Source organism: Primulina eburnea, chromosome 3, assembly GCF_022965805.1.
Source record: "Primulina eburnea isolate SZY01 chromosome 3, ASM2296580v1, whole genome shotgun sequence".
Taxonomy (NCBI): Eukaryota; Viridiplantae; Streptophyta; class Magnoliopsida; order Lamiales; family Gesneriaceae; genus Primulina; species Primulina eburnea.
In genome coordinates, this window is record NC_133103.1 from 44,507,459 (window position 1) to 44,527,116 (window position 19,658).

General features: G+C 40.7%; 3 protein-coding genes across 9 annotated transcripts; 1 reads left to right on the forward strand and 2 right to left on the reverse strand.

The window, feature by feature from the left end:
- Positions 1 to 6,930: 6,930 nt before the first annotated feature.
- Positions 6,931 to 9,237, reverse strand: LOC140827364 (uncharacterized). The gene is made up of 4 exons (XM_073190026.1): positions 8,458 to 9,237; positions 8,067 to 8,401; positions 7,471 to 7,605; positions 6,931 to 7,330 (listed from the first exon to the last, which is right to left on the reverse strand). Exons 1-4 carry the CDS (start codon positions 9,235 to 9,237, stop codon positions 6,931 to 6,933), a joined length of 1,650 nt encoding a protein of 549 aa, XP_073046127.1.
- Positions 9,238 to 10,996: 1,759 nt separating this feature from the next.
- Positions 10,997 to 11,962, reverse strand: LOC140827365 (uncharacterized). The gene has a single exon (XM_073190028.1). It carries the CDS (start codon positions 11,960 to 11,962, stop codon positions 10,997 to 10,999), a length of 966 nt encoding a protein of 321 aa, XP_073046129.1.
- A 2,039-nt stretch (positions 11,963 to 14,001) lies between these two features.
- On the forward strand, positions 14,002 to 18,631 carry LOC140827604 (uncharacterized). Of its 7 annotated transcripts, XM_073190340.1 has the most exons (7): positions 14,002 to 14,197; positions 14,333 to 14,558; positions 15,345 to 15,431; positions 16,057 to 16,176; positions 17,425 to 17,517; positions 17,650 to 17,756; positions 18,202 to 18,631. In XM_073190340.1, exons 4-7 carry the CDS (start codon positions 16,093 to 16,095, stop codon positions 18,227 to 18,229), a joined length of 312 nt encoding a protein of 103 aa, XP_073046441.1. In that variant the 5' UTR covers positions 14,002 to 14,197; positions 14,333 to 14,558; positions 15,345 to 15,431; positions 16,057 to 16,092; the 3' UTR covers positions 18,230 to 18,631. The 7 variants fall into 7 exon arrangements, with proteins under 7 accessions (XP_073046441.1, XP_073046440.1, XP_073046443.1 ...); XM_073190339.1 differs by having other exon boundaries at positions 14,002 to 14,498; XM_073190342.1 differs by lacking the exon at positions 14,333 to 14,558.
- The last annotated feature ends 1,027 nt before the right edge of the window (positions 18,632 to 19,658 follow it).

Genomic DNA, 19,658 nt, shown 5'->3' on the forward strand with positions numbered 1-19,658 from the left:
GATGTATGATAAAATTGTTATAAACAAGTTAATCAGTTAAGTTGTTGGTAACATGTGAAAATTAATTTTCATTTTTAGGTATTCGAATTAGAACAAAATTAATAGTAAAAATATAGATTCCATATTAATTTATCCCAATTCTCCGTTATCTGGTTCTTTTACTTTTAGATCCTTTTTTTAAAAAAATATTAATTCCCACTTTTCAACTTTTAATATGTTTATGCCTTGCTTGTTTAAAATCACATTTAACCTATTTCAACTAATTTATTTTGAAATTATTGTTTTTATTTTACTGAAACAATCATGTTTTTTGTTACAATATGTACGAATATAAAAATGATTATTATTTTGTATTATATATTTTTATAATTAGTTATGAAAAAAATCAATTTCCCTTAATTTTTCTAACTTCGTTCTTATTATATAACTCATTTATTATAATTATATACAATATTATATGAATATTATTAACATGTATTTTTTGTTCTAATTGTCTAGTGAATCATTAACATGAATTTTGAAGAAGTTTGGCGTGACAAATTGGAAAGTATCATTTAAATAAATATAAATATACGGCGTGACTAATTGATAAATATAATTTAATTTCTTATGAAATATTATTATGAATTCAAACATAATTTTAAATTCAAAGTACCTCAGAAATTATTAAAATTAGCCGTCTAGTATAGGCGTCTCAATTATATAATTAATACATAAATATAATGGAAAACCTAAAACATATAACTGTAAAAAATTTAATATTCAAATTTAGCTTTTATTTACATGAAACTGGAAACTTTGAAAATAAAAAAAATATTATATAAAAAAATACATGGAGATGAAAGATATGAGGATAGTTGGAGGAGAAAATAAAGATGACAATGACTCGGGTCAAAATCCAGTCTTTTATTAAACCCACCCCGACGAGAGGGTTTAGATTAGTCTAAACAGACAAGCATGTTGGAACGAGTCCCCAATTTAGCCAGATGCGCTCGGATCCAACCCATATATATATTGATGCAACCCGGGCGAAAAGAAACGAGTCAGGTCGGATACTCTGCCGGATTTGCTATCAAAATGTTGAAGGAAATATGAGTTGGAACCTTGAACTGAATTTCTTTCTTCCCTGAGCGATTTGAGAGATCTGCGAACAAGAAAAGAACCACGTGAATGGGCGTCGGAAGGGTGTCCAGCGTGACCACTCCGATGCTTAAGTCAGCAGGTAACTCAAGCAAGAAAACCAATGTAATCAAGTGATGGCTGTCAAATTAGTGTGGAGAGTGGGGAGTAAATGAACAATAAATGAGAGCATTCAATGTGTGAATTAATATCTGAATAGAGAATAAATGCAAGTAAAGAATCTGGTATTTATAGTAGATGATGGAATGATGACCTCGTTTTTTGTGTTGAGCATTAATTATAGTAGGGCACCCTATTGTTCTGACATGTCAAATCTCATACTAGTCACATCCAGCCCACCTCATTTTGTCAACCATTTATTTTACTTTCAGAAATAGGTCGACTATACACATCTTACTTTGTCGGTGTTTATTAAATGCAGCACACATATCGAAGTGGCCCGGGTAAAATGCTTCTCGGGATTTCTTTTGAGGGCCCGGACATACAACGTCCCGAGGAGATTATGTTCCGGGTGCTCCCATGGCCCGGCCTCTTGATTGATTGCCCACTCCATGAAGTATTCACGTTGTACTCTCCTCGTCCCGGGCAATCCTATAACTCGGGTTTTGATCCCATTTTGTCGCCTTATGGACCCGGGAACCGTCCATGCTTCTGACCCGGGCGCTTTCTATGGACAGTCTCCATGGCCCGGGATATCTCGGGCACTATCTATGACCCGGGTCATCCCAGGGTATCATCACTCCCTCCTTAAATAGTCGGGCTAGAGTCTTACTCGCTGTCCCGATTAATCTTATGTGCCCGGTCAGGAGAAATATATTGTCGTTTAGTCTTTCCCGGGCTAACTGAAGTGATTGTCACGTTACCATTGCTGACATACGCCCTAATGAAAAGCTGTCAGAGTCTTTTCGTATTCCGAGAAGATAAATCATCATGACGCCTTGAATCTCGCGCCCGTATTTTCAAATATCCCGCGTAATTTCCTATGTCGATCTCGTCCGTTCATTAGTTTCGTGATCAACGGCTCAGATGAATCTCTTCCCCCTATATTTAGTAGATAATCGATTTTTCAAAAAATATTCGCAAAATCAAACTAGTGGCCAAACGCTGCCAAATTTTTCTCTCCAGCTTTCCGATGTGCGAATCTTGTTCCAGCGATTTCTCCGTTCATCAACTACTAGTTATTTCCAACTCGTAAGTTTTCTTCCTCCTTTGCACCTGCCCTCCTCTTCATTTTGCTTTAGCAGTCATGTCCAACTCTACTTCTTCTACATCTGGTAAAAATGTCAGGGGTCAGTCGGAGGATAACTCCCCGACCCCTTCTGAAACTTCCACCTATATTCCCATAGGTATTCCTATTCTTTCTTCCCGACCTCCTTCCAAAAAACAGACCAAAGCTTCTTCCTCCCGACCTACTGGGTCTCTGGCAAGGGGAAAGACAAGGTAGCAGGGCATTTGTGGTTCTCTACTGTGACTTCTACCCTTCACCCGAGTAGCTTAAAAGAGATAAGGTCTCTGGGCTCTATTCCTTCTACCTATAAAATATTAATTCCTCAACCTCACAACCACCCGGACACCCCTCCCCCCGGCTACCACACTTTCTTTGTGGAACAGCTTAAGAGTGGGCTTAGATTTCTCATTCACCATTTCTTCGAAGGGGTTGCCCGGCTCTTTAAGCTCCCTATTAACCATCTTCACCCCAACGCCTTTAGAATCACGGCGGATACTTTTGTTTTGTTCCGCATGAAAAATTTACCCATTAATTCTTCTATTTTTCATTATTTCTACTCATGTCGGTTTAATGACGGGGTTTTTTCCTTTCATGGCCCGGATGCATTACCGATTTTTGACCGGCATCCCTTCATCTTTGAAGGGATGGAAAACCAAATTATTTTTCTTACAATTCCCCACTCTCCCGGCTTGTGATTCAGGCTTCTTATCTTCAATGCCCGAGCCACCTGAACTTCCCCGAGACTACAAATTCCTTCCCTTATTTACCCAAGCTTGGGATCTCTTAGAGAACCGGTCCTTTTTGTCTTCATTGTTAATGGGGGAGGGGGGTAATCTGATATACTATGGGACCGGGTCCCGGCCTAAGGACCCCGTAGATCAGATGATAGATGAGTTCGATCAAGCCGGGTCACAGGCTGGTAAAAATTATTTTCCTTTGCATTTTTTGAACTTTTCTTTTATTTCCTGTTTCTGACTTTTCTATGATGCAGCCGAGGAAGAAATGATCCGGGCAAGTCTTTTGGAAGTAGTTGCCAAAAATAAGGCCGAGCAGCGACAGGCTCGAGCAGCAAAGGGAGCCGGGGAGGCTCAAGAGCAAGAAGAACGTCGAGCCCGGGCGGAGGCAAAGACCCGGGAAGTGGAGGAGCGTCGGGCTGAAGCAGAAGCTAAGGCTCGAGATGAGACGTCCCTTACCTGGGAAGAGACCTCTTCTCGGGTTGATGAGGAGGACTCGGCCCCTCTGAATCAGCGTATGAGGAAAGCTATTCAAGAGCCGGTCCTTGAAACATTGACTGTGGAGGAGGAACCTGTGATAACCACCCGCGCCAATCCCCTTCCCGGCTCGTCTACTGGTCTTGTTCAGGGTGAGATGCCTTCAAATTTGCAAAACATCTTTGGCGACGATGTAAGCACGGACCTGACCAAAATGGTGCAGGGTTTGCTTCATCCTATCGAGGTAGATCATCTCAAGGGACTTCACCCGAACCAGAAGCTATATGAAGGGGTTTCCCGGTCCTTCTCAGTGAGTGCAATTCTTTCATGTTCTCTTTTTATTATGATTTACATAAACTATTAATGACTCCTTCCTTGATTAACAGGGCTTGCAGATGCTCATATCTGCGTACGAGCAAGTGGCTCTGGCAGCCAAGAAAGCCAACCAGCAAGCCTCCTCCACTCGGGAATTGCATGATAAGCTGCAGGAGGAACTAGGCCGGGTGAAGGAGATCCATGAGCATGCCTTTGCCCGGGAAAGAGCCGGCTGGAGACAACAAGTTGATCTGATCCAAGCGGAAATAGCCGGGGCTCGGAAGACTTTGATGCCCAATCAGAAGTTGCTCGGTTAGAGATGCAGGCTGCCAGGACAGAGGCGGAGTCCTCCCTGGTTAGGGCTGAGGAGGCGCAGGCTGCTTTTGAACAAGCACAAATTTCCCGGGAGGAGGATAGGGCGAAGTTCCTGAAGTCTTCGGAGTTCAAAAAGATGGTGGCTGATAAGGCCTTCGTTTATTTTGACCTAGGCTTCAACAAATGCCTTGAGAAGTTCCAGGAGGCAGGCCTGGTTCCCTCTGATCGGGAAGATTTCCCGGACTTAGAAAAAACTGCAACTTCTCTCCCGGTCGAGGAGGAGGACGGAGAACAAGAGAAGAAACAAGGCCCCGAGTAAGAGGAAAGCTATTCAAGAGCCGGTCCTTGAAACATTGACTGTGGAGGAGGAGCATGTGATAACCACCCGCGCCAATCCCCTTCCCGGCTCGTCTACTGGTCTTGTTCAGGGTGAGATGCCTTCAAATTTGCCAAACCTCTTTGGCGACGATGTAAGCACGGACCTGACCAAAATGGTGCGGGGTTTGCTTCATCCTATCGAGGTAGATCATCTCAAGAGACTTTACCCGAACCAGAAGCTATATGAAGGGGTTTCCCGGTCCTTCTCAGTGAGTGCAATTCTTTCATGTTCCCTTTTTATTATGATTTACATAAACTATTAATGACTCCTTCCTTGATTAACAGGCTTGCAGATGCTCATATCTGCGTACGAGCAAGTGGCTCTGGCAGCCAAGAAAGCCAACCAGCAAGCCTCCTCCACTCGGGAATTGCATGATAAGCTTCAGGAGGAACTAGGCCGGGTGAAGGAGATCCATGAGAATGCCTTTGCCCGGGAAAGAGCCGGCTGGAGACAACAAGTTGATCTGATCCAAACGGAAATATCCGGGGCTCGGAAGACTTTGATGCCCAATCAGAAGTTGCTCGGTTAGAGATGCAGGCTGCCAGGACAGAGGCGGAGTTCTCCCTGGTTAGGGCTGAGGAGGCGCAGGCCGCTTTGGAACAAGCACAAATTTCTCGGGAGGAGGATAGGGCGAAGTTCCTGAAGTCTCCGGAGTTCAAAAAGATGGTGGCTGATAAGACCTTCGTTTATTTTGACCCAGGCTTCAACAAATGCCTTGAGCAGTTCCAGGAGGCAGGCCTGGTTCTCTCTGATCGGGAAGATTTCCCGGACTTAGAAAAAACTGCAACTTCTCTCCCGGTCGAGGAGGAGGATGGAGAACAAGAGAAGAAACAAGGCCCCGAGTAAGAGGAAAGCTATTCAAGAGCCGGTCCTTGAAACATTGTCTGTGGAGGAGGAGCATGAGATAACCACCCGCGCCAATCCCCTTCCCGGCTCGTCTATTGGTCTTGTTCAGGGTGAGATGCCTTCAAATTTGCCAAACCTCTTTGGCGACGATGTAAGCACGGACCTGACCAAAATGGTGCGGGGTTTGTTTCATCCTATCGAGGTAGATCATCTCAAGGGACTTCACCTGAACCAGAAGCTATATGAAGGGGTTTCCCGGTCCTTCTCAGTGAGTGCAATTCTTTCATGTTCCCTTTTTATTATGATTTACATAAACTATTAATGACTCCTTCCTTGATTAACAGGGCTTGCAGATGCTCATATCTGCGTACGAGCAAGTGGCTCTGGCAGCCAAGAAAGCCAACCAGCAAGCCTCCTCCACTCGGGAATTGCATGATAAGCTTCAGGAGGAACTAGGCCGGGTGAAGGAGATCCATGAGCATGCCTTTGCCAGGGAAAGAGCCGGCTGGAGACAACAAGTTGATCTGATCCAAGCGGAACTATCCGGGGCTCGGAAAGACTTTGATGGCCAATCAGAAGTTGCTCGGTTAGAGATGCAGGCTGCCAGGGGAGAGGCGGAGTCCTCCTGGGTTAGGGCTGAGGAAGCGCAGGCTGCTTTGGAACAAGCACAAATTTCCCGGGAGTAGGATAGGGTGAAGTTCCTGAAGTCTCCGGAGTTCAAAAAGATGGTGGCTGATAAGGCCTTCGTTTATTTTGACCTGGGCTTCAACAAATGCCTTGAGCAGTTCCAGGAGGCAGGCCTGGTTCCCTCTGATCGGGAAGATTTCCCGGACTTAGAAAAAACTGCAGCTTCTCTCCCGGTCGAGGAGGATGACGGAGAACAAGAGAAGAAACAAGGCCCCGAGTAAATTAGGACCCCTTTTCCTTATATTTTTGCTTCTTTTTTTATTTTATTTTTCATTCCCGGGCTTCCAGGCACCTTGTAAATATTTTTCCTATTTTAATGAAGTATGTTCTGTCAACTTTTCTTGCATTTGATAATTATTAAAATATTTCCAAGTGTCATAAAACTCTGCTTCAAATACCCTTGTAGATTTTAATCAATCTTCACCAAGAACTTTTAAGTTGGGGGCATGATCCCTTAAACAACTGATTTTGATAAATAATTAGGATGGCCAGGGTAACGTAGGAGATATCCGAGGTGCGGTTCCCTGGGCCAGGGTACGGGTCCTTGGACATAAGAGATAATTGAGGTGCGGGTCCCCGGGCCAAGGTACGGGTCCCTGGACTTAAGAGAGAACCGTGGTACGGGTCCCCGCACCAGAGTATGGGTCCCTGGACTTAAGAGATAACCGAGGTGCGGGTCCCCGGGCCAGGGTACGGGTCCCTGGACTTAAGAGAGAACCGAGGTACGGGTCCCCGGTCCAGGGTACGGGTCCCTGAACTTTGTAGATACTTCGTTTGAACAATTTCTTTATTTGATGTAGAACAGAGCTTTAAACATAATATTTCTTCAAATGAAATGTATTACATGGTATCTTAAGAGTGTGTCCCTGAGAATCTTCAAGATAATAAGCTGCCCCCGAGCTGACTCTTCGAACTATTTTGAAGGGCCCTTCCCACCGTGCTTCTAATTTACCCACATCGCCCATTGGTTTGACCTTTTTCTTGACTAGGTCCCCAACCTGAAAATCTCGTGATCGAACATGCTTGTTATAGGATTTCATTACTCGGCTGCGACAAGCCTCCATTCGAATAGCTACCCAATCTCTGCTTTCTTCAACAATATCAAGCTCAATGGCCCGAGACTGATCATTGTTGCTCGGACTAGATTCTATCCGAATAGAAGATTGCCCAATCTCCACAGGTATGACTTCTTCTGAACCATAGAACAAGCTGTAGGGAGTTTCCCGAGTAGATGTTCGTGTGTAGTTTGATATGCCCATAATACACTCGGTAGTTCTTCCACCCAATATTTACATATTCCATGGAGCCGGGCCTTTAATGCTTGCACAATGATTCTATTGGTCACTTACGTTTGGCCATTGGCTTGAGTGTAGGCCACTGAGGTGAAGGATTGAACGATCTTCATTTCTTGACACCATGAGGTGATTTTATTTCCCTGGAATTGCCTCCCATTATCTGAAATCAATTTTCTTGGGATGCCATATCTGCAAACAATTTTTTTCCAAAGAAATTTCATGACCTCTTCCGCAGTAATTTTGGCTAATGGCTTGACCTCTACCCACTTAGAGAAATAATCCACAGCCATAAGAAAGAATTTTTTCTGTGCTCAGGCTATGGGGAAGGGACCCACAATATCCAACCCCCATTGATCAAAAGGGCATGATGTTGAGATTGGTTGCATGTTAGCAGCGGGGCGATGATGAAAATTAGAATGATGTTGGCAACCCTGACATTTTTGAACAAATCGGGCAGCGTCTTGATTCATTTGGGGCACCAAAATCCGGCCAATATAGCTTTCCGAGACAGGGCAGTCCCACCGAGGTGTTCACCACAGCACCCCTCGTGTATTTCTCAGAGGACATACTCTACCTCATTCTCTAATAAGCATTTGAGCAATGGGCCTTGACATGATCGCCTGTATAAAACATCATTCAAAAAGACGAACCTGGGTGCTTGTTTTTTGATTTTTGCGGCTCGGGCCCGATATTCTGGGAGCTTGCCATGGACTATATATTCAATGAGAGGAGTCATCCACGAGCATCTCTGAATCAGGGGTACTTCTTCGTCAACAGAAAGCACCAACCGGGTGAAACAGAGGACTTCCCGGGTGCTTATATCCGACATGGAGGCAGGCAATTTGGCTAAGATATCAGCTTCTTCATTTTCCTCCCTAGGAATTTGTTCAATGCTCCAATCGGTAAAAGGGGAAGCCCGGGTTGTGATGAGTCCCAAATACTTGAGCATTTTCTCGTTCTTGGCCTCATATGTTCCCTTGATTTGCTGTGTGACCAATTGAGAGTCGGAATAAATAATGACCTCTTCTTCTCCCGATTGACCTCTTCTTGCAACCCTGCCAGAACGGCTTCATACTCTACTTCATTATTGGTGACCCTGGAGTCGATCCTCAGAGCCAGGTTGATCTTCTCTCCTGATGGGGCAATCAGGACCACCCCCACTCCACATCCTGATAAATTCGATGCACCATCAACAAAAACTCTCCATACCTCTTCTTCTCTCGATTGAATCATCTCTATTAAGAAATCTGTTAATGCTTGGGCCTTAATAGCAACTCGAGGTTTATATTCAATGTCATACTCCCCGAGCTCTACAGTCCATTTAACCATTCTTCCTGAGACTTCTGCGTGTGTCATTTTCCTCTCGAGTGGAGAATTGATGAGGACCACAATTGAATGTGAGAGAAAATAAGGCCTCAGCTTCCGGGCAGTCATCAACAGGGCCATGGCTATTTTTTCCACTTCACTGTATTTTAAATGCGCTCCTCGAAGGGCGTGACTGACATAGTATATTGGCTTCTGGTCGGCTCTTTCTTCCCTGACAAGCACGGAACTAACGGCGAACTCAGTGGCGGATAAATAGATCCATAATTTTTCACTGGGCTCGGGTTTTGCCAGAATATGCAACTCAACCAGATGCTTCTTCAAGTCTTGAAAAGCTTGCTCACATTTGTCATCCCAGCCAAATTTTTGTGCTTTTCTCAAAACTTGGATGAATGGATAGCTTCTATGAGCATACCGAGAGATGAAGCGTGACAGAGCCGCGATCCTCTTGGTTAATTTTTGCACATCCCGGACAGATTGAGGGGAAGACATGTTCATTATTGCTTTGATTTTTCTGGGGTTGACCTCGATTCCCTGATCAGTTACCAAGAAATCCAAAAATTTTCCCCTTCTGACCCCGAACACACATTTGACCGGGTTGAGCTTTATTCCATACTGTTCAAGGTGACGAAGGTCTCAATCAAATCGTTAATAAAGCAAGAGACTTCCCGGGTCTTGATCAGAATATCGTCTACATACACTTCAATATTCCGGTCTATCTGCTTTTGAAGACATGATTCATCAACCGTTGGTACGTGGCCCCAGCGTTCTTCAATCCGAAGGGCATAACAACGCAGCAGAAGGTGCCCCGGAAGTGATAAAACTGGTTTATCTTGATCTTCAAGAGCCAAGAGGATTAGATGGTACCCCTGATAGGCATCCAGAAAGCTTAATAACTCGCATCCAGATGTGGAATCCACCAGCTGATCAATCCGGGGGAGTGAATAACAGTATTTGGGGCAGGCTTTATTCAGGCCCCTGAAATCGACGCACATTCTCCACTTTCCGGTGGATTTTGGAACGAGGACCACATTTAAGAGCCAAGTAGAGAATTGTTCTCTGATATGGCCGGCTCGCAACAGCTCTCCCACTTGCTCTTCAATGACTTTATCTTTTTCAGGGCCGAAGTGCCTCTTCTTCTGTTTCACAGGCTGGGATCTCGGGAGAATATTTAACTTGTGCACAGCCACTTGGGGTGAGATCTCGGTTAGTTCCTGTTGAGACCGGGCGAAAACACTAATGTTAGCTTTTAAACAGTTTAAAAAATTTACCCGGGTGGACGCGTTGATGTCTCGGGCTACCCGGACGTGCTTTCCCGGCTCAATTTCCACCACTTCTTGCTCCTCATCCGCGACAAAATGTACTTCTCTCTCTCTCTCTTTGGCCATCTCCTCTTGACTCTCCTTCCCCTTCCCTTCCCTTATCGCTTTCTTCTGGTCTACCCAGACAATTTCCCCGTAGCATCTCCGAGAAGAGGGTTGATCTCCCTACCCGTCCTCGTATTGGAAATTTAATTTTTTGGTGATACGTGGAGGCCACATCACTCATCTCATTCATAGCTGGTCTCCCCAAGTGATGTTGTATGAGGACGGGGCATCCACCACTGTAAAGACTGTCACCACAGTTCTCCTTAAATCCCCGATTCCCAGGGTCAGTGGCAGGGTAATTTTCCCCTCAGGGTACACGGCATGTCCAGCAAAACCAAACAGGGCAGTCTCAACCGCCTCTAACTGATATTCATGAAAATCCATTTGGACCAGTGCCTTTTTAAAGATGACATTGACAGAGCTGTCATTGTCAACAAATACTCTTAATACATCATAATTAGCCACTCGGGCTTGGATAACAAAAGATCGTTGTGGGGTAGACCGACTCCTCTGAGGTCTTCTGGGCCGAAGCTTATAACTGGCTCATCTCTCCCCCTCCCATCAACTTCCAGGCACTCCTTCCTGCTTCTTGATTTCCGAGCCTGGTTGGAATCGCCATCTGTGGACTCTCCCAAAATCATTTTTATTAATCCTCGGCTCGGGGGAGGGTCCTTCCTCTCGGTTTGTCAACTCCTTTCTTCCCGGGAACTCGCTTCCTCCCTTCTGCTTCCACTCGGGATGTCTGTTGACTTCTGGGGAATATTAGGTCCGGGACGTCTAGACAACCAAGGTGGCTGTCTAGACTTATCTCGAGGAGGATGAGATGCTGGCATAGAACGCCTACTGGATTCCTTCCTCAGAGTTCGACATTCATTCGTGTTGTGAGAACACTATTTGTGAAGGGTGCAGAACCCTCTCTTCTCTGGTCTTGGTGCCCTCGCCATTGGACTGGGAAGCGGGGATATGTCTGAGATGCATTCTTGAATTTCTCGATCTCGGGCGATTCTCAGAGGTACATGAGAGAAATGTCCCGGACCACTTTTCTTGTGAGCTCTCTCCTCAGGTTTGACCGCCTGGTCTCCTCGGGCTCTTTTCAAAACTTCTCTCTTTTGGTTCTGCGTCTCTTCCATGTTAATATATTTCTCAGCCCGGGACAAGAGATCTTCGAAGTCCCCGGGCAATTTCTTGGTCAGGGATCGGAAAAAATCTCCCTCCCACAATCCTTGCATAAAGGCTGTGACTTTCGTCTCTGAAGCACATGCGGGAACCTCCAGAGCTACTCGATTAAATCGCTTGATGTAAGCTCTCAGAGTTTCATCTTGACCCTGCCTTACTTCAAATATACTGAAGGCAGTCTTCTTGTATTTCTTGCTGCTCCTGAATTGATGCAAGAATACCTTTTGAAAGTCTTCAAAACAATGAATGCTCTGCGGTGCTAGCGCTTCGAACCACCTTTGTGCAGAGTCGACCAGGGTAGTTAAAAACACTTTAGACTTGATCTGGTCCCCATAACAATGCAACATGACCATATTTTCAAAGCGAGCAAGATGCTCCTTGGGGTCAGAACTCCCGTCATAGTCCTTGATTTTGGCAGATTTGAAATGCTCGGGGAGTGTTTCCTGGACAATGATATCGGAGAATGGACAACCCTTTAGAACTTGAGCACTACTTTTAGAACCAACCTGCCCTTCTAACACCTTCACTTTCTTCCTCAATTCTTCTAACTCCTCGGCAACAGTAGGAGATTTAGAACCCGCACTTGACTCCCTCTCCTCTTCTCTTCTCTCTTCCTCCTGCAGCTGCTCACGTTGCTGCTCGGGGTGACTGGAATGATGAGTAGTGGTCTTCTTTGCCATGGCTGTCTTAACAGCATCAGTTATAATTTTGGTCAACTCCTCGGGATTTAAATGGATGGTGGGCGGGGGACCATTAGGTGGGGGGCCACCTGCACCAGAAAGACGGGTATTGTTCTCTTCTTGGATTCGGGAAGTTTCTTGATTTGTTCTTCAGGTAGGAGCCATATCAACGCATTAAAACTCAAATTTCCCATAGACGGCGCCAATGATGCAACCCGGGCGAAAAGGAACGGGTCGGGTCGGGTCGGGTCAGGTCGGCTCCAGATTTGATATCAAAATGTTGAAGAAAATATGAGTTGGAACCTTGAACTGAACTTCTTTCTTCCCTGAGCGATTTGAGAGATCTGCGAACAAGAAAAGAACCACGTGAATGGGCGCCGGAGGGATGTCCGACGTGACCACCCCGATGCTTAAGTCAGCAGGGAACTCAAGCAAGAAAACCAATGTAACCAAGTGATGGCTGTCAAATTGGTGTGGAGAGTGGGGAGTAAATGAACAATAAATGAGAGCATTCAATGTGTGAATTAATATCTGAATAGAGAATAAATGCAATTAAAGAACCTAGTATTTATAGTAGATGATGCAATGATGACCTCGTTTTTTGTGTTGAGCATTAATTATAGTAGGGCGGCTGATTATACCCTATTGTTCTGACATGTCAAATCTCATACTAGTCACATCCAGCCCACCTCATTTTGTCAACAATTTATTTTACTGTCAGAGATAGGTCGGCTATACACACCCTACTTTGTCGATGTTTATTAAATACAACACACATATCGAAGTGGCACGGATAAAATGCTTCTCGGGATTTCTTATGAGGGCCCGGGCATACAACGTCCCGAGGAGATTATGTTCCGAGTGCTCCCATGGCCCGACCTCTTGATTGACTACCCACTCCATGAATTATTCACGTTGTACTCTCCTCGTCCCGGGCAATCCTATAACTAGAGTGTTCATCCCATCTTATCGCCTTATTGACCCGGGAACCGTCCATGCTTCTGACTCGGGCGCTTTACATGGAAAGTCTCCATGGCCCGGGATATCTCGGGCATTATCCATGACCGGGGACACCCCTGGGTATCATATATATATATATATATATATATAGTTTAAATTCAAGCCTTTTTAATTATTCATTAATTATTAATTCAAGGGACGTTTAATTCTCGAATTAATCAAAATAAATATAAAAATACCAAAATTTAAAACTTAGACTTTTTTATATTTAATTAGCCCTTGTGAACCATGACAAGACCCCCGTTGAGACATGTTTCGAATTTTTAAACCAAGGAAATCCTAGTTTCTCGAACCAAGACCTACCCTCAAGCCATCTTCGTTTTTCACCAAGCGACACCCAAACCACCCTGAGCTGATCCCTGACCAGCCCTCTCGGAACTCTCCTGGACCCTTAGAACCCTTAGGACTCTAACCCAAGCCCCAACCGAAGCCACAAAATCAGAACAAGCAATCAGCCGAGAACTCCTCATGCGATAAGACTATGTTTTCGCGCCTAGGTCTCTAGCCATTGGACCAGCCCCTACTCCAGACCCTTGTGCACCTTCTTAGGACTCTAAGGACCTAACCTAGCCCAGCCCGAACCCCCTGGCCGAGCCCTTTTCCCTGCACGCGCTGCACACATGTGCGACTCTTCTCAATGGCTCTCGGGTGGAGTCCTAGCTTTCTAGGACTCCTTCCCAGCCACTTGTCTCGAGTCCTGGTGTGGCTAGGATTCCTTCCACTACAAGAAAACTGGTTTTTTGCGACACGACATTAACGGCGTGCATTAAAAGCACGTCGTTAATGTGATTTTTAAGGCGTGCTTTAAAATGCACGCTATTAATGTGGTTGCACCTTACACCAACCACGACGTGCAAAACAAAAATGCCGTAAATATATTTATCAACGACGTACCGGAAAGTGTGCTCTTAAAGTCTTTTGTTTCAACGACGTGCATTTAGTAAGCTGTAAAAAATCATATTTACCGTGCACAATGCATGCTGTGAGTAATAGCAATAAAATTAATACTTTACGATTGAGAAGGCACCAAATTCCCAAATAATCACGCCTCTCGTTTTTTTTCCCGATCAAAACCCTCCATCTTCCTCTATTGTCCCCATCCTTCTTGCAGATCCAAACCCTCAATTGTCTTCTCTTTTTCCCATCGTTCATCGCAAAATCCTCAATCGTCGTCCCTGCAGGTGTTCTTGTTCATGGGTGTGCTTGTTTGTACGAGTGTGTTTTCGTTTCTTGAATGCATTAATTTATTATTTAATTCAAATAATTTCCACTTTAGGATGTTTCAAATTTAAAGTATTTGGGATGTTGTGGTTTGGAGATGGGCCGTTTATGATATTAGTCTTTTTGTAGAAAATCCAATGTTCGCGATTTTAATAGCACCGGTGGTGAGACGAAAAGGACTGTGTAGCGTCATTGATGGTTTTAATACCTTTTTTGGTGACTTGAATTCTATAATCCAAGATTTTCGAATTTCTACCTTTTGGAGCTAGAGATATCATCTTGGATTCAAGATTCGGTAATACTTTGTGGTGGAAGTTCCAGATTATGATTACTTGTTCATCGAATTTACTCGGCAGTCAGTGTTTTGTGAATAATTTTTTTGGGTTCTTGGAATAATTATTTGAAAAATCCCAATATTATTATGGAATCAGATTCATAGTTGGATGGTTTTGATGTTGTTTTGTTCCAGATGTGATCTACCTTTCTTGAAAATTACGATTAATGATTATCGGGTGCTACATTGACTTGACAGTCACAATCAACCGCTCATAAATTCTTGGAGGTTTTGGTTGTTGGTTCTTGTTTTTTACTTTGCGTTTCAAAGATTTTGACTTGCTCAATTGGGAATTCAAAGCTGAGCCCCTTGAAATTTGAAATTTCATCTTTTAACCTTTTGATGCGGTAATTAGTCTGTCTTGGTAATTTACGTTCTTGGATTCACATGTTTATATTTCGTTTTCCCTGTGAAGTTTGACGACCGGATTGTTAAGAGTTATTTAACTTGTCTGTATATTGAAACTTAAAATCTTTAATGTGAAACCACGATACGAATTGTCTCTTGTTAACTCGTATTATATTGAATTAAACTGTTTTAATCCTCAAGAATGACCATGTATAGCTGTCGCTATGAATTTTCAGGACACAACTCGTATTCTTTTTGTTGCTAAACGCATTTTTGTTGTTCCTATGTATTTGATCAGCAAATTGAGTATGCATAAGTTTTAACTAATTTCTTGCAAATTCTTGGAATTTTATGTTGTTGCGTATCTCTATCTACTGTTTTATTTGGGATCTTGAGTTTTTGTCCATCTTTCCACCGAATTAGATTGTATTTCTGAATTTTTTTAGTTGGCATATTCAGGTTGACAGGATTTGTGGGTGAACAAAGCTACAAGGATCCAAAAAATCGAGGGCTCTCAAGAAATGTGTAACATCCCAAATATTTAAGGTACTTATAAATAAATTATGATTAGATTTTAAACGTAAGTTATAAGTATATAAATAGATATGTAATATACTTGAGGAGAAAAGTAATTCTATAAAATTATTATTTAATATAATTGACTTAAAAATGAATAAAAAAAGCCAAAATAAATACTCAAGTATACTACATTTCATACATGCAAAAATATACTAAATTAATAAATAGAATAAGCACTTGTGAAAATCATTGAAATGTCTAACTATTATATTAATTAATGAAAAATTTCTATTATTAATTAATTTTAATAGCAAATAGGTGCCACCAAATTAACGGCGATTTTAATAAAAATTATTTGAAGTCATATATTAATTTGAATGTTAAGGTTTGGGCCATTTACGAAATGAATAAAGAATGGATTCATTTGCCTTCAAGACTTGTACCCGAGTATGAAGATGGGGTTGAAAAATTTCTTGCACAAGCCAAGGACTAAGCCAAAACACGTGACGTAATATTATGTCCTTGCATCGTTGTAAAAATAAGAAGTATATGACATTTGACAATGTACATGAGCACTTAATTATCAAGGGGTTCGATTCTTCTTACACGATTTGGTTCATCCATGGTGAAACTGATACCCCACAATTTGAAGGTAAAGGTAGTTTAGGAGGAGTTCAAGAAGCGGAGGATGAAAGTAGAGAGACATTTCACTCATATAGGGATGTATTTGTCTCATCTGAAGAGGTTGGACACACTATCACCACCATTTCAAGTAAGCATCAATTCATTGTTATGGATTTTTTAACTGTTTGATACATGCATATAATTGTTATTGTTTTTTGGCTTAAATTTAGTAATATATACAATTGGTTGATCAATTTATTCACTTAATATGGTTTGTTGTATTAAGTTATATATTGATGATCATACTTGCAGTTATATATTGATTTATATGCTATGAGAACCTGCGACTTGGTGAGTTATATATATTGGGCTTAAATTTAGTAATATCTACAGCTGCTATGAGAACTTGAAATTTGGTGATTTATATGTAGTTATATATTGATGATTGTATACACTCTGGATGCTGCATGCATTTGAGTTTTGTAAGCAAAGTGTGTTTGGTAGTAACTGTGTGGTTACTACATGGTTGGTGTATGAACAATTTACTAGAGGAAAGGATAGAAGAATGAAAACTAAGAAATTATAATCTGTTTATATAAAATTAGGCTAAGGACCACTGTATACAATAAACAAGGAACATACCCAACTTCGGCCAAAATTGTATCTCTCTTTTGCTTTGCAGCATGCAATTTCCGCATTCTTGAAACAAAATCCTAATCAAGAATTCGCATGACTTCATTGTTAAAATTCAGCTAACTAACTTGCATATTAATTAACAATGGATTATAAACAAAAGAGGATCAATAAGTAACACACAATTCTATTACAGACTAAAAGCATTCAACCCAAACAGTCAATACTTTAAATAAAAAAATATTCAATTGGAAAGCACAAGCCAAGAAATAACGAATCACGACAGATAATGTTCTTCTTACTGCATCACTTGGGAAAAAAGCATAACAATACCATAAATATAGAACTTTTTGCAGTTCCAAGAACTCCCTCACAAGTGTTTGATACTTCAGTTTAGCCACTGCTCCATTATCAACACCAAGAGATTGGTCAAAACCAGCAGAGACAGAATCCCTCTTCATCATCTCGCTCAGCACATCAAAATCATCCAAAAAATCAAATGATTCTACAACTAGAATGGGGAAAATCCAATCTTATTCGAAGAGAACCCTTGTATTCTTATCTATCCTTGAATCTTTGAATTTGATAAACCAACATAAAAACTCCCAAAACAACTTTCCAAGCGAGATTATATATGAATATGGTATAATACTCTATCCAATATAAGCATCAATACAGTTTCGAAAGCAACATAACTGTATTTTTTAGCAATCATGTGACTAATCAATTATATATGAATATGTTATATGTTTTTTATTTTCAGGAAAAGAGTGAAAAATTTAAGACAATGTGGGGAAAGCAAAGACACAACCACACAATGAGCAGGAGATGTTATGCTCGTTTGGCTCACATTATGGTAATTATTATTATTTGAAAAATCTTATAAAAGTTTTTCTCAAAGTTTTCTTATTTTTAATTGTGATGATACATTTTTTGAATTACGTTCATAATGAATTTTTCATATATTTCTATATGTCTCATACTCAAGGAGAAAACAAGTTCTGCTGATATACCAATTACAAGAACAAAAGTATGGGTGGAAGGCCATAAGAATAAAAATGGACAACCTAGTGTGAAGCTGTTGGAGAAAAAATGGTAATAAAGTAATATATGAATACATCTTATTTCTTGAATACATGTTCCGCTCATTTCCTTGAGGTTTCCTTAGGCTTTACATACCCTGCAAGGTATTTGTAACATGGATTGTAGAACCAGAATCAATCTACCATGTATTATAAATCATATCAATCATATTAGATTCATAATTGGCAAATGAAATATGAATACCTTTATTTTCAAGCCAATTTTTAAATTTTTTGCAATCTTTCTTCATGTGTCCCTTTTTTTACAGAAGAAACACTTGTCAGGTTGGGGTGAAATTATTCATTTCCCTTTTCTTTTGACTTTGGCTTGCTTATTATACTTTCCTTGTATAGTCATAAAAACATTATCACTTGTTTCCATTAACACCCTTATTTCATCTTGAACAAACATGGTAATTAATTCATTTATTGATCACTTATCTTTACGTGTGTTGTAGGAATTTTAAAGATTCTATATTGTGGTGAAAAATGCATACAATGTAGCGCACAAGAAAAGTTTCAGACATTTCCACTTCAAGTGTTCTTAGCCGAGCTACTATGTCCTGCATTTTCATGATGTGTTCTCGCATACCTCTCACACTAGTGAGCCTTAATGAAGAGAATTCTATAACTAGGGTGCTGACAAGTGCCTTATCTGAATAATGAAATTGTTCATCAATAGCCTTCAATAATTTTTTGACATTATTATGCTGATCGACACAACCACACTTACAACAGAGATTTTGGTCTTTATGAATATAACGTAGATTCGATTAGATAGCTCCTATTTTTCATGAAGATCAACATCACCTGGAATGTTGTTTTCAGTAATAGCAGATGGTTCGTCTTTCCGTATAGCATAATCAATATCCATCCATCCCAATTGAAGAAGAATTATTTCTTTCCATATTTTATAATTATCGCCCTTTAATTCAGGAATGTTACATTTCATACAAGAAAAATCGCAGGTTGCATAACTGTATAAAAATATAATAAGTTATTATTTTTAATTTTTTTTTTGAGGTAATATCATGTTTTATCAATGTAAATCATGTTTTAAAAATCCAGTGATATAAATTTGGATGTGTGCTAATATTTTAATTCAATAAGATTTTTATGTAATTTTATGATAAATCTATCAAAATATAATTTTTCCTTAACTCATGTGGATAAATTAAGAAAAATATAATTTTGATATTTTAACCTAATTAGTTATAAAAAAATATAACAAAAATCTCTGTGGAGTAAAATTTATTATGTTTATATAATTAATTACAATTGATGTCCATTATGTGATACAAATCTACTTAATGCATAATTTTTCATAATTAAAGATGATGTGGCCATTCCTCAATTTTTTAAAATTATACGGTTCACTGGACAAAATTTTTGCTTTACTTAATGTTTTATATAATAATTATTTAGTAACACAATCAAAACTTTCCAAGAGTACTCCAGGAAAGATAGGTAGAGCCAAGACTTTTTAAATACGTACCTCCTAGACAGAGCAAAGTTCCTCAGGGAGACCACTGGCAAGTCAAGGTAGTTCAAATCGATATTTGAAGAACTATCTCAGATTATGTTATCTCGTGTCTCCTTATAATTATTATCTTAATTATCCATATTTATGTGAATCTTTATAATCCATTTTTTATTAACTAACTTTGTATTCACAATTTTAATTAATTTGTTCATAGAAAATAATATAAAGGTAATAATAATTGAATATGAACAAATTTTGAAACAATATTTATTATTTTAATTTTAGTGCATTAATATTATTCCACTCAATATTGTATGTAACAACAAATTATACATATATATAACTGAATAAAACTTTTATGCATAAATTAAATTATTCATAAACTCTAGAAATATTTTAATGTGTACAAATTATTTAACCAAGTGTTATATG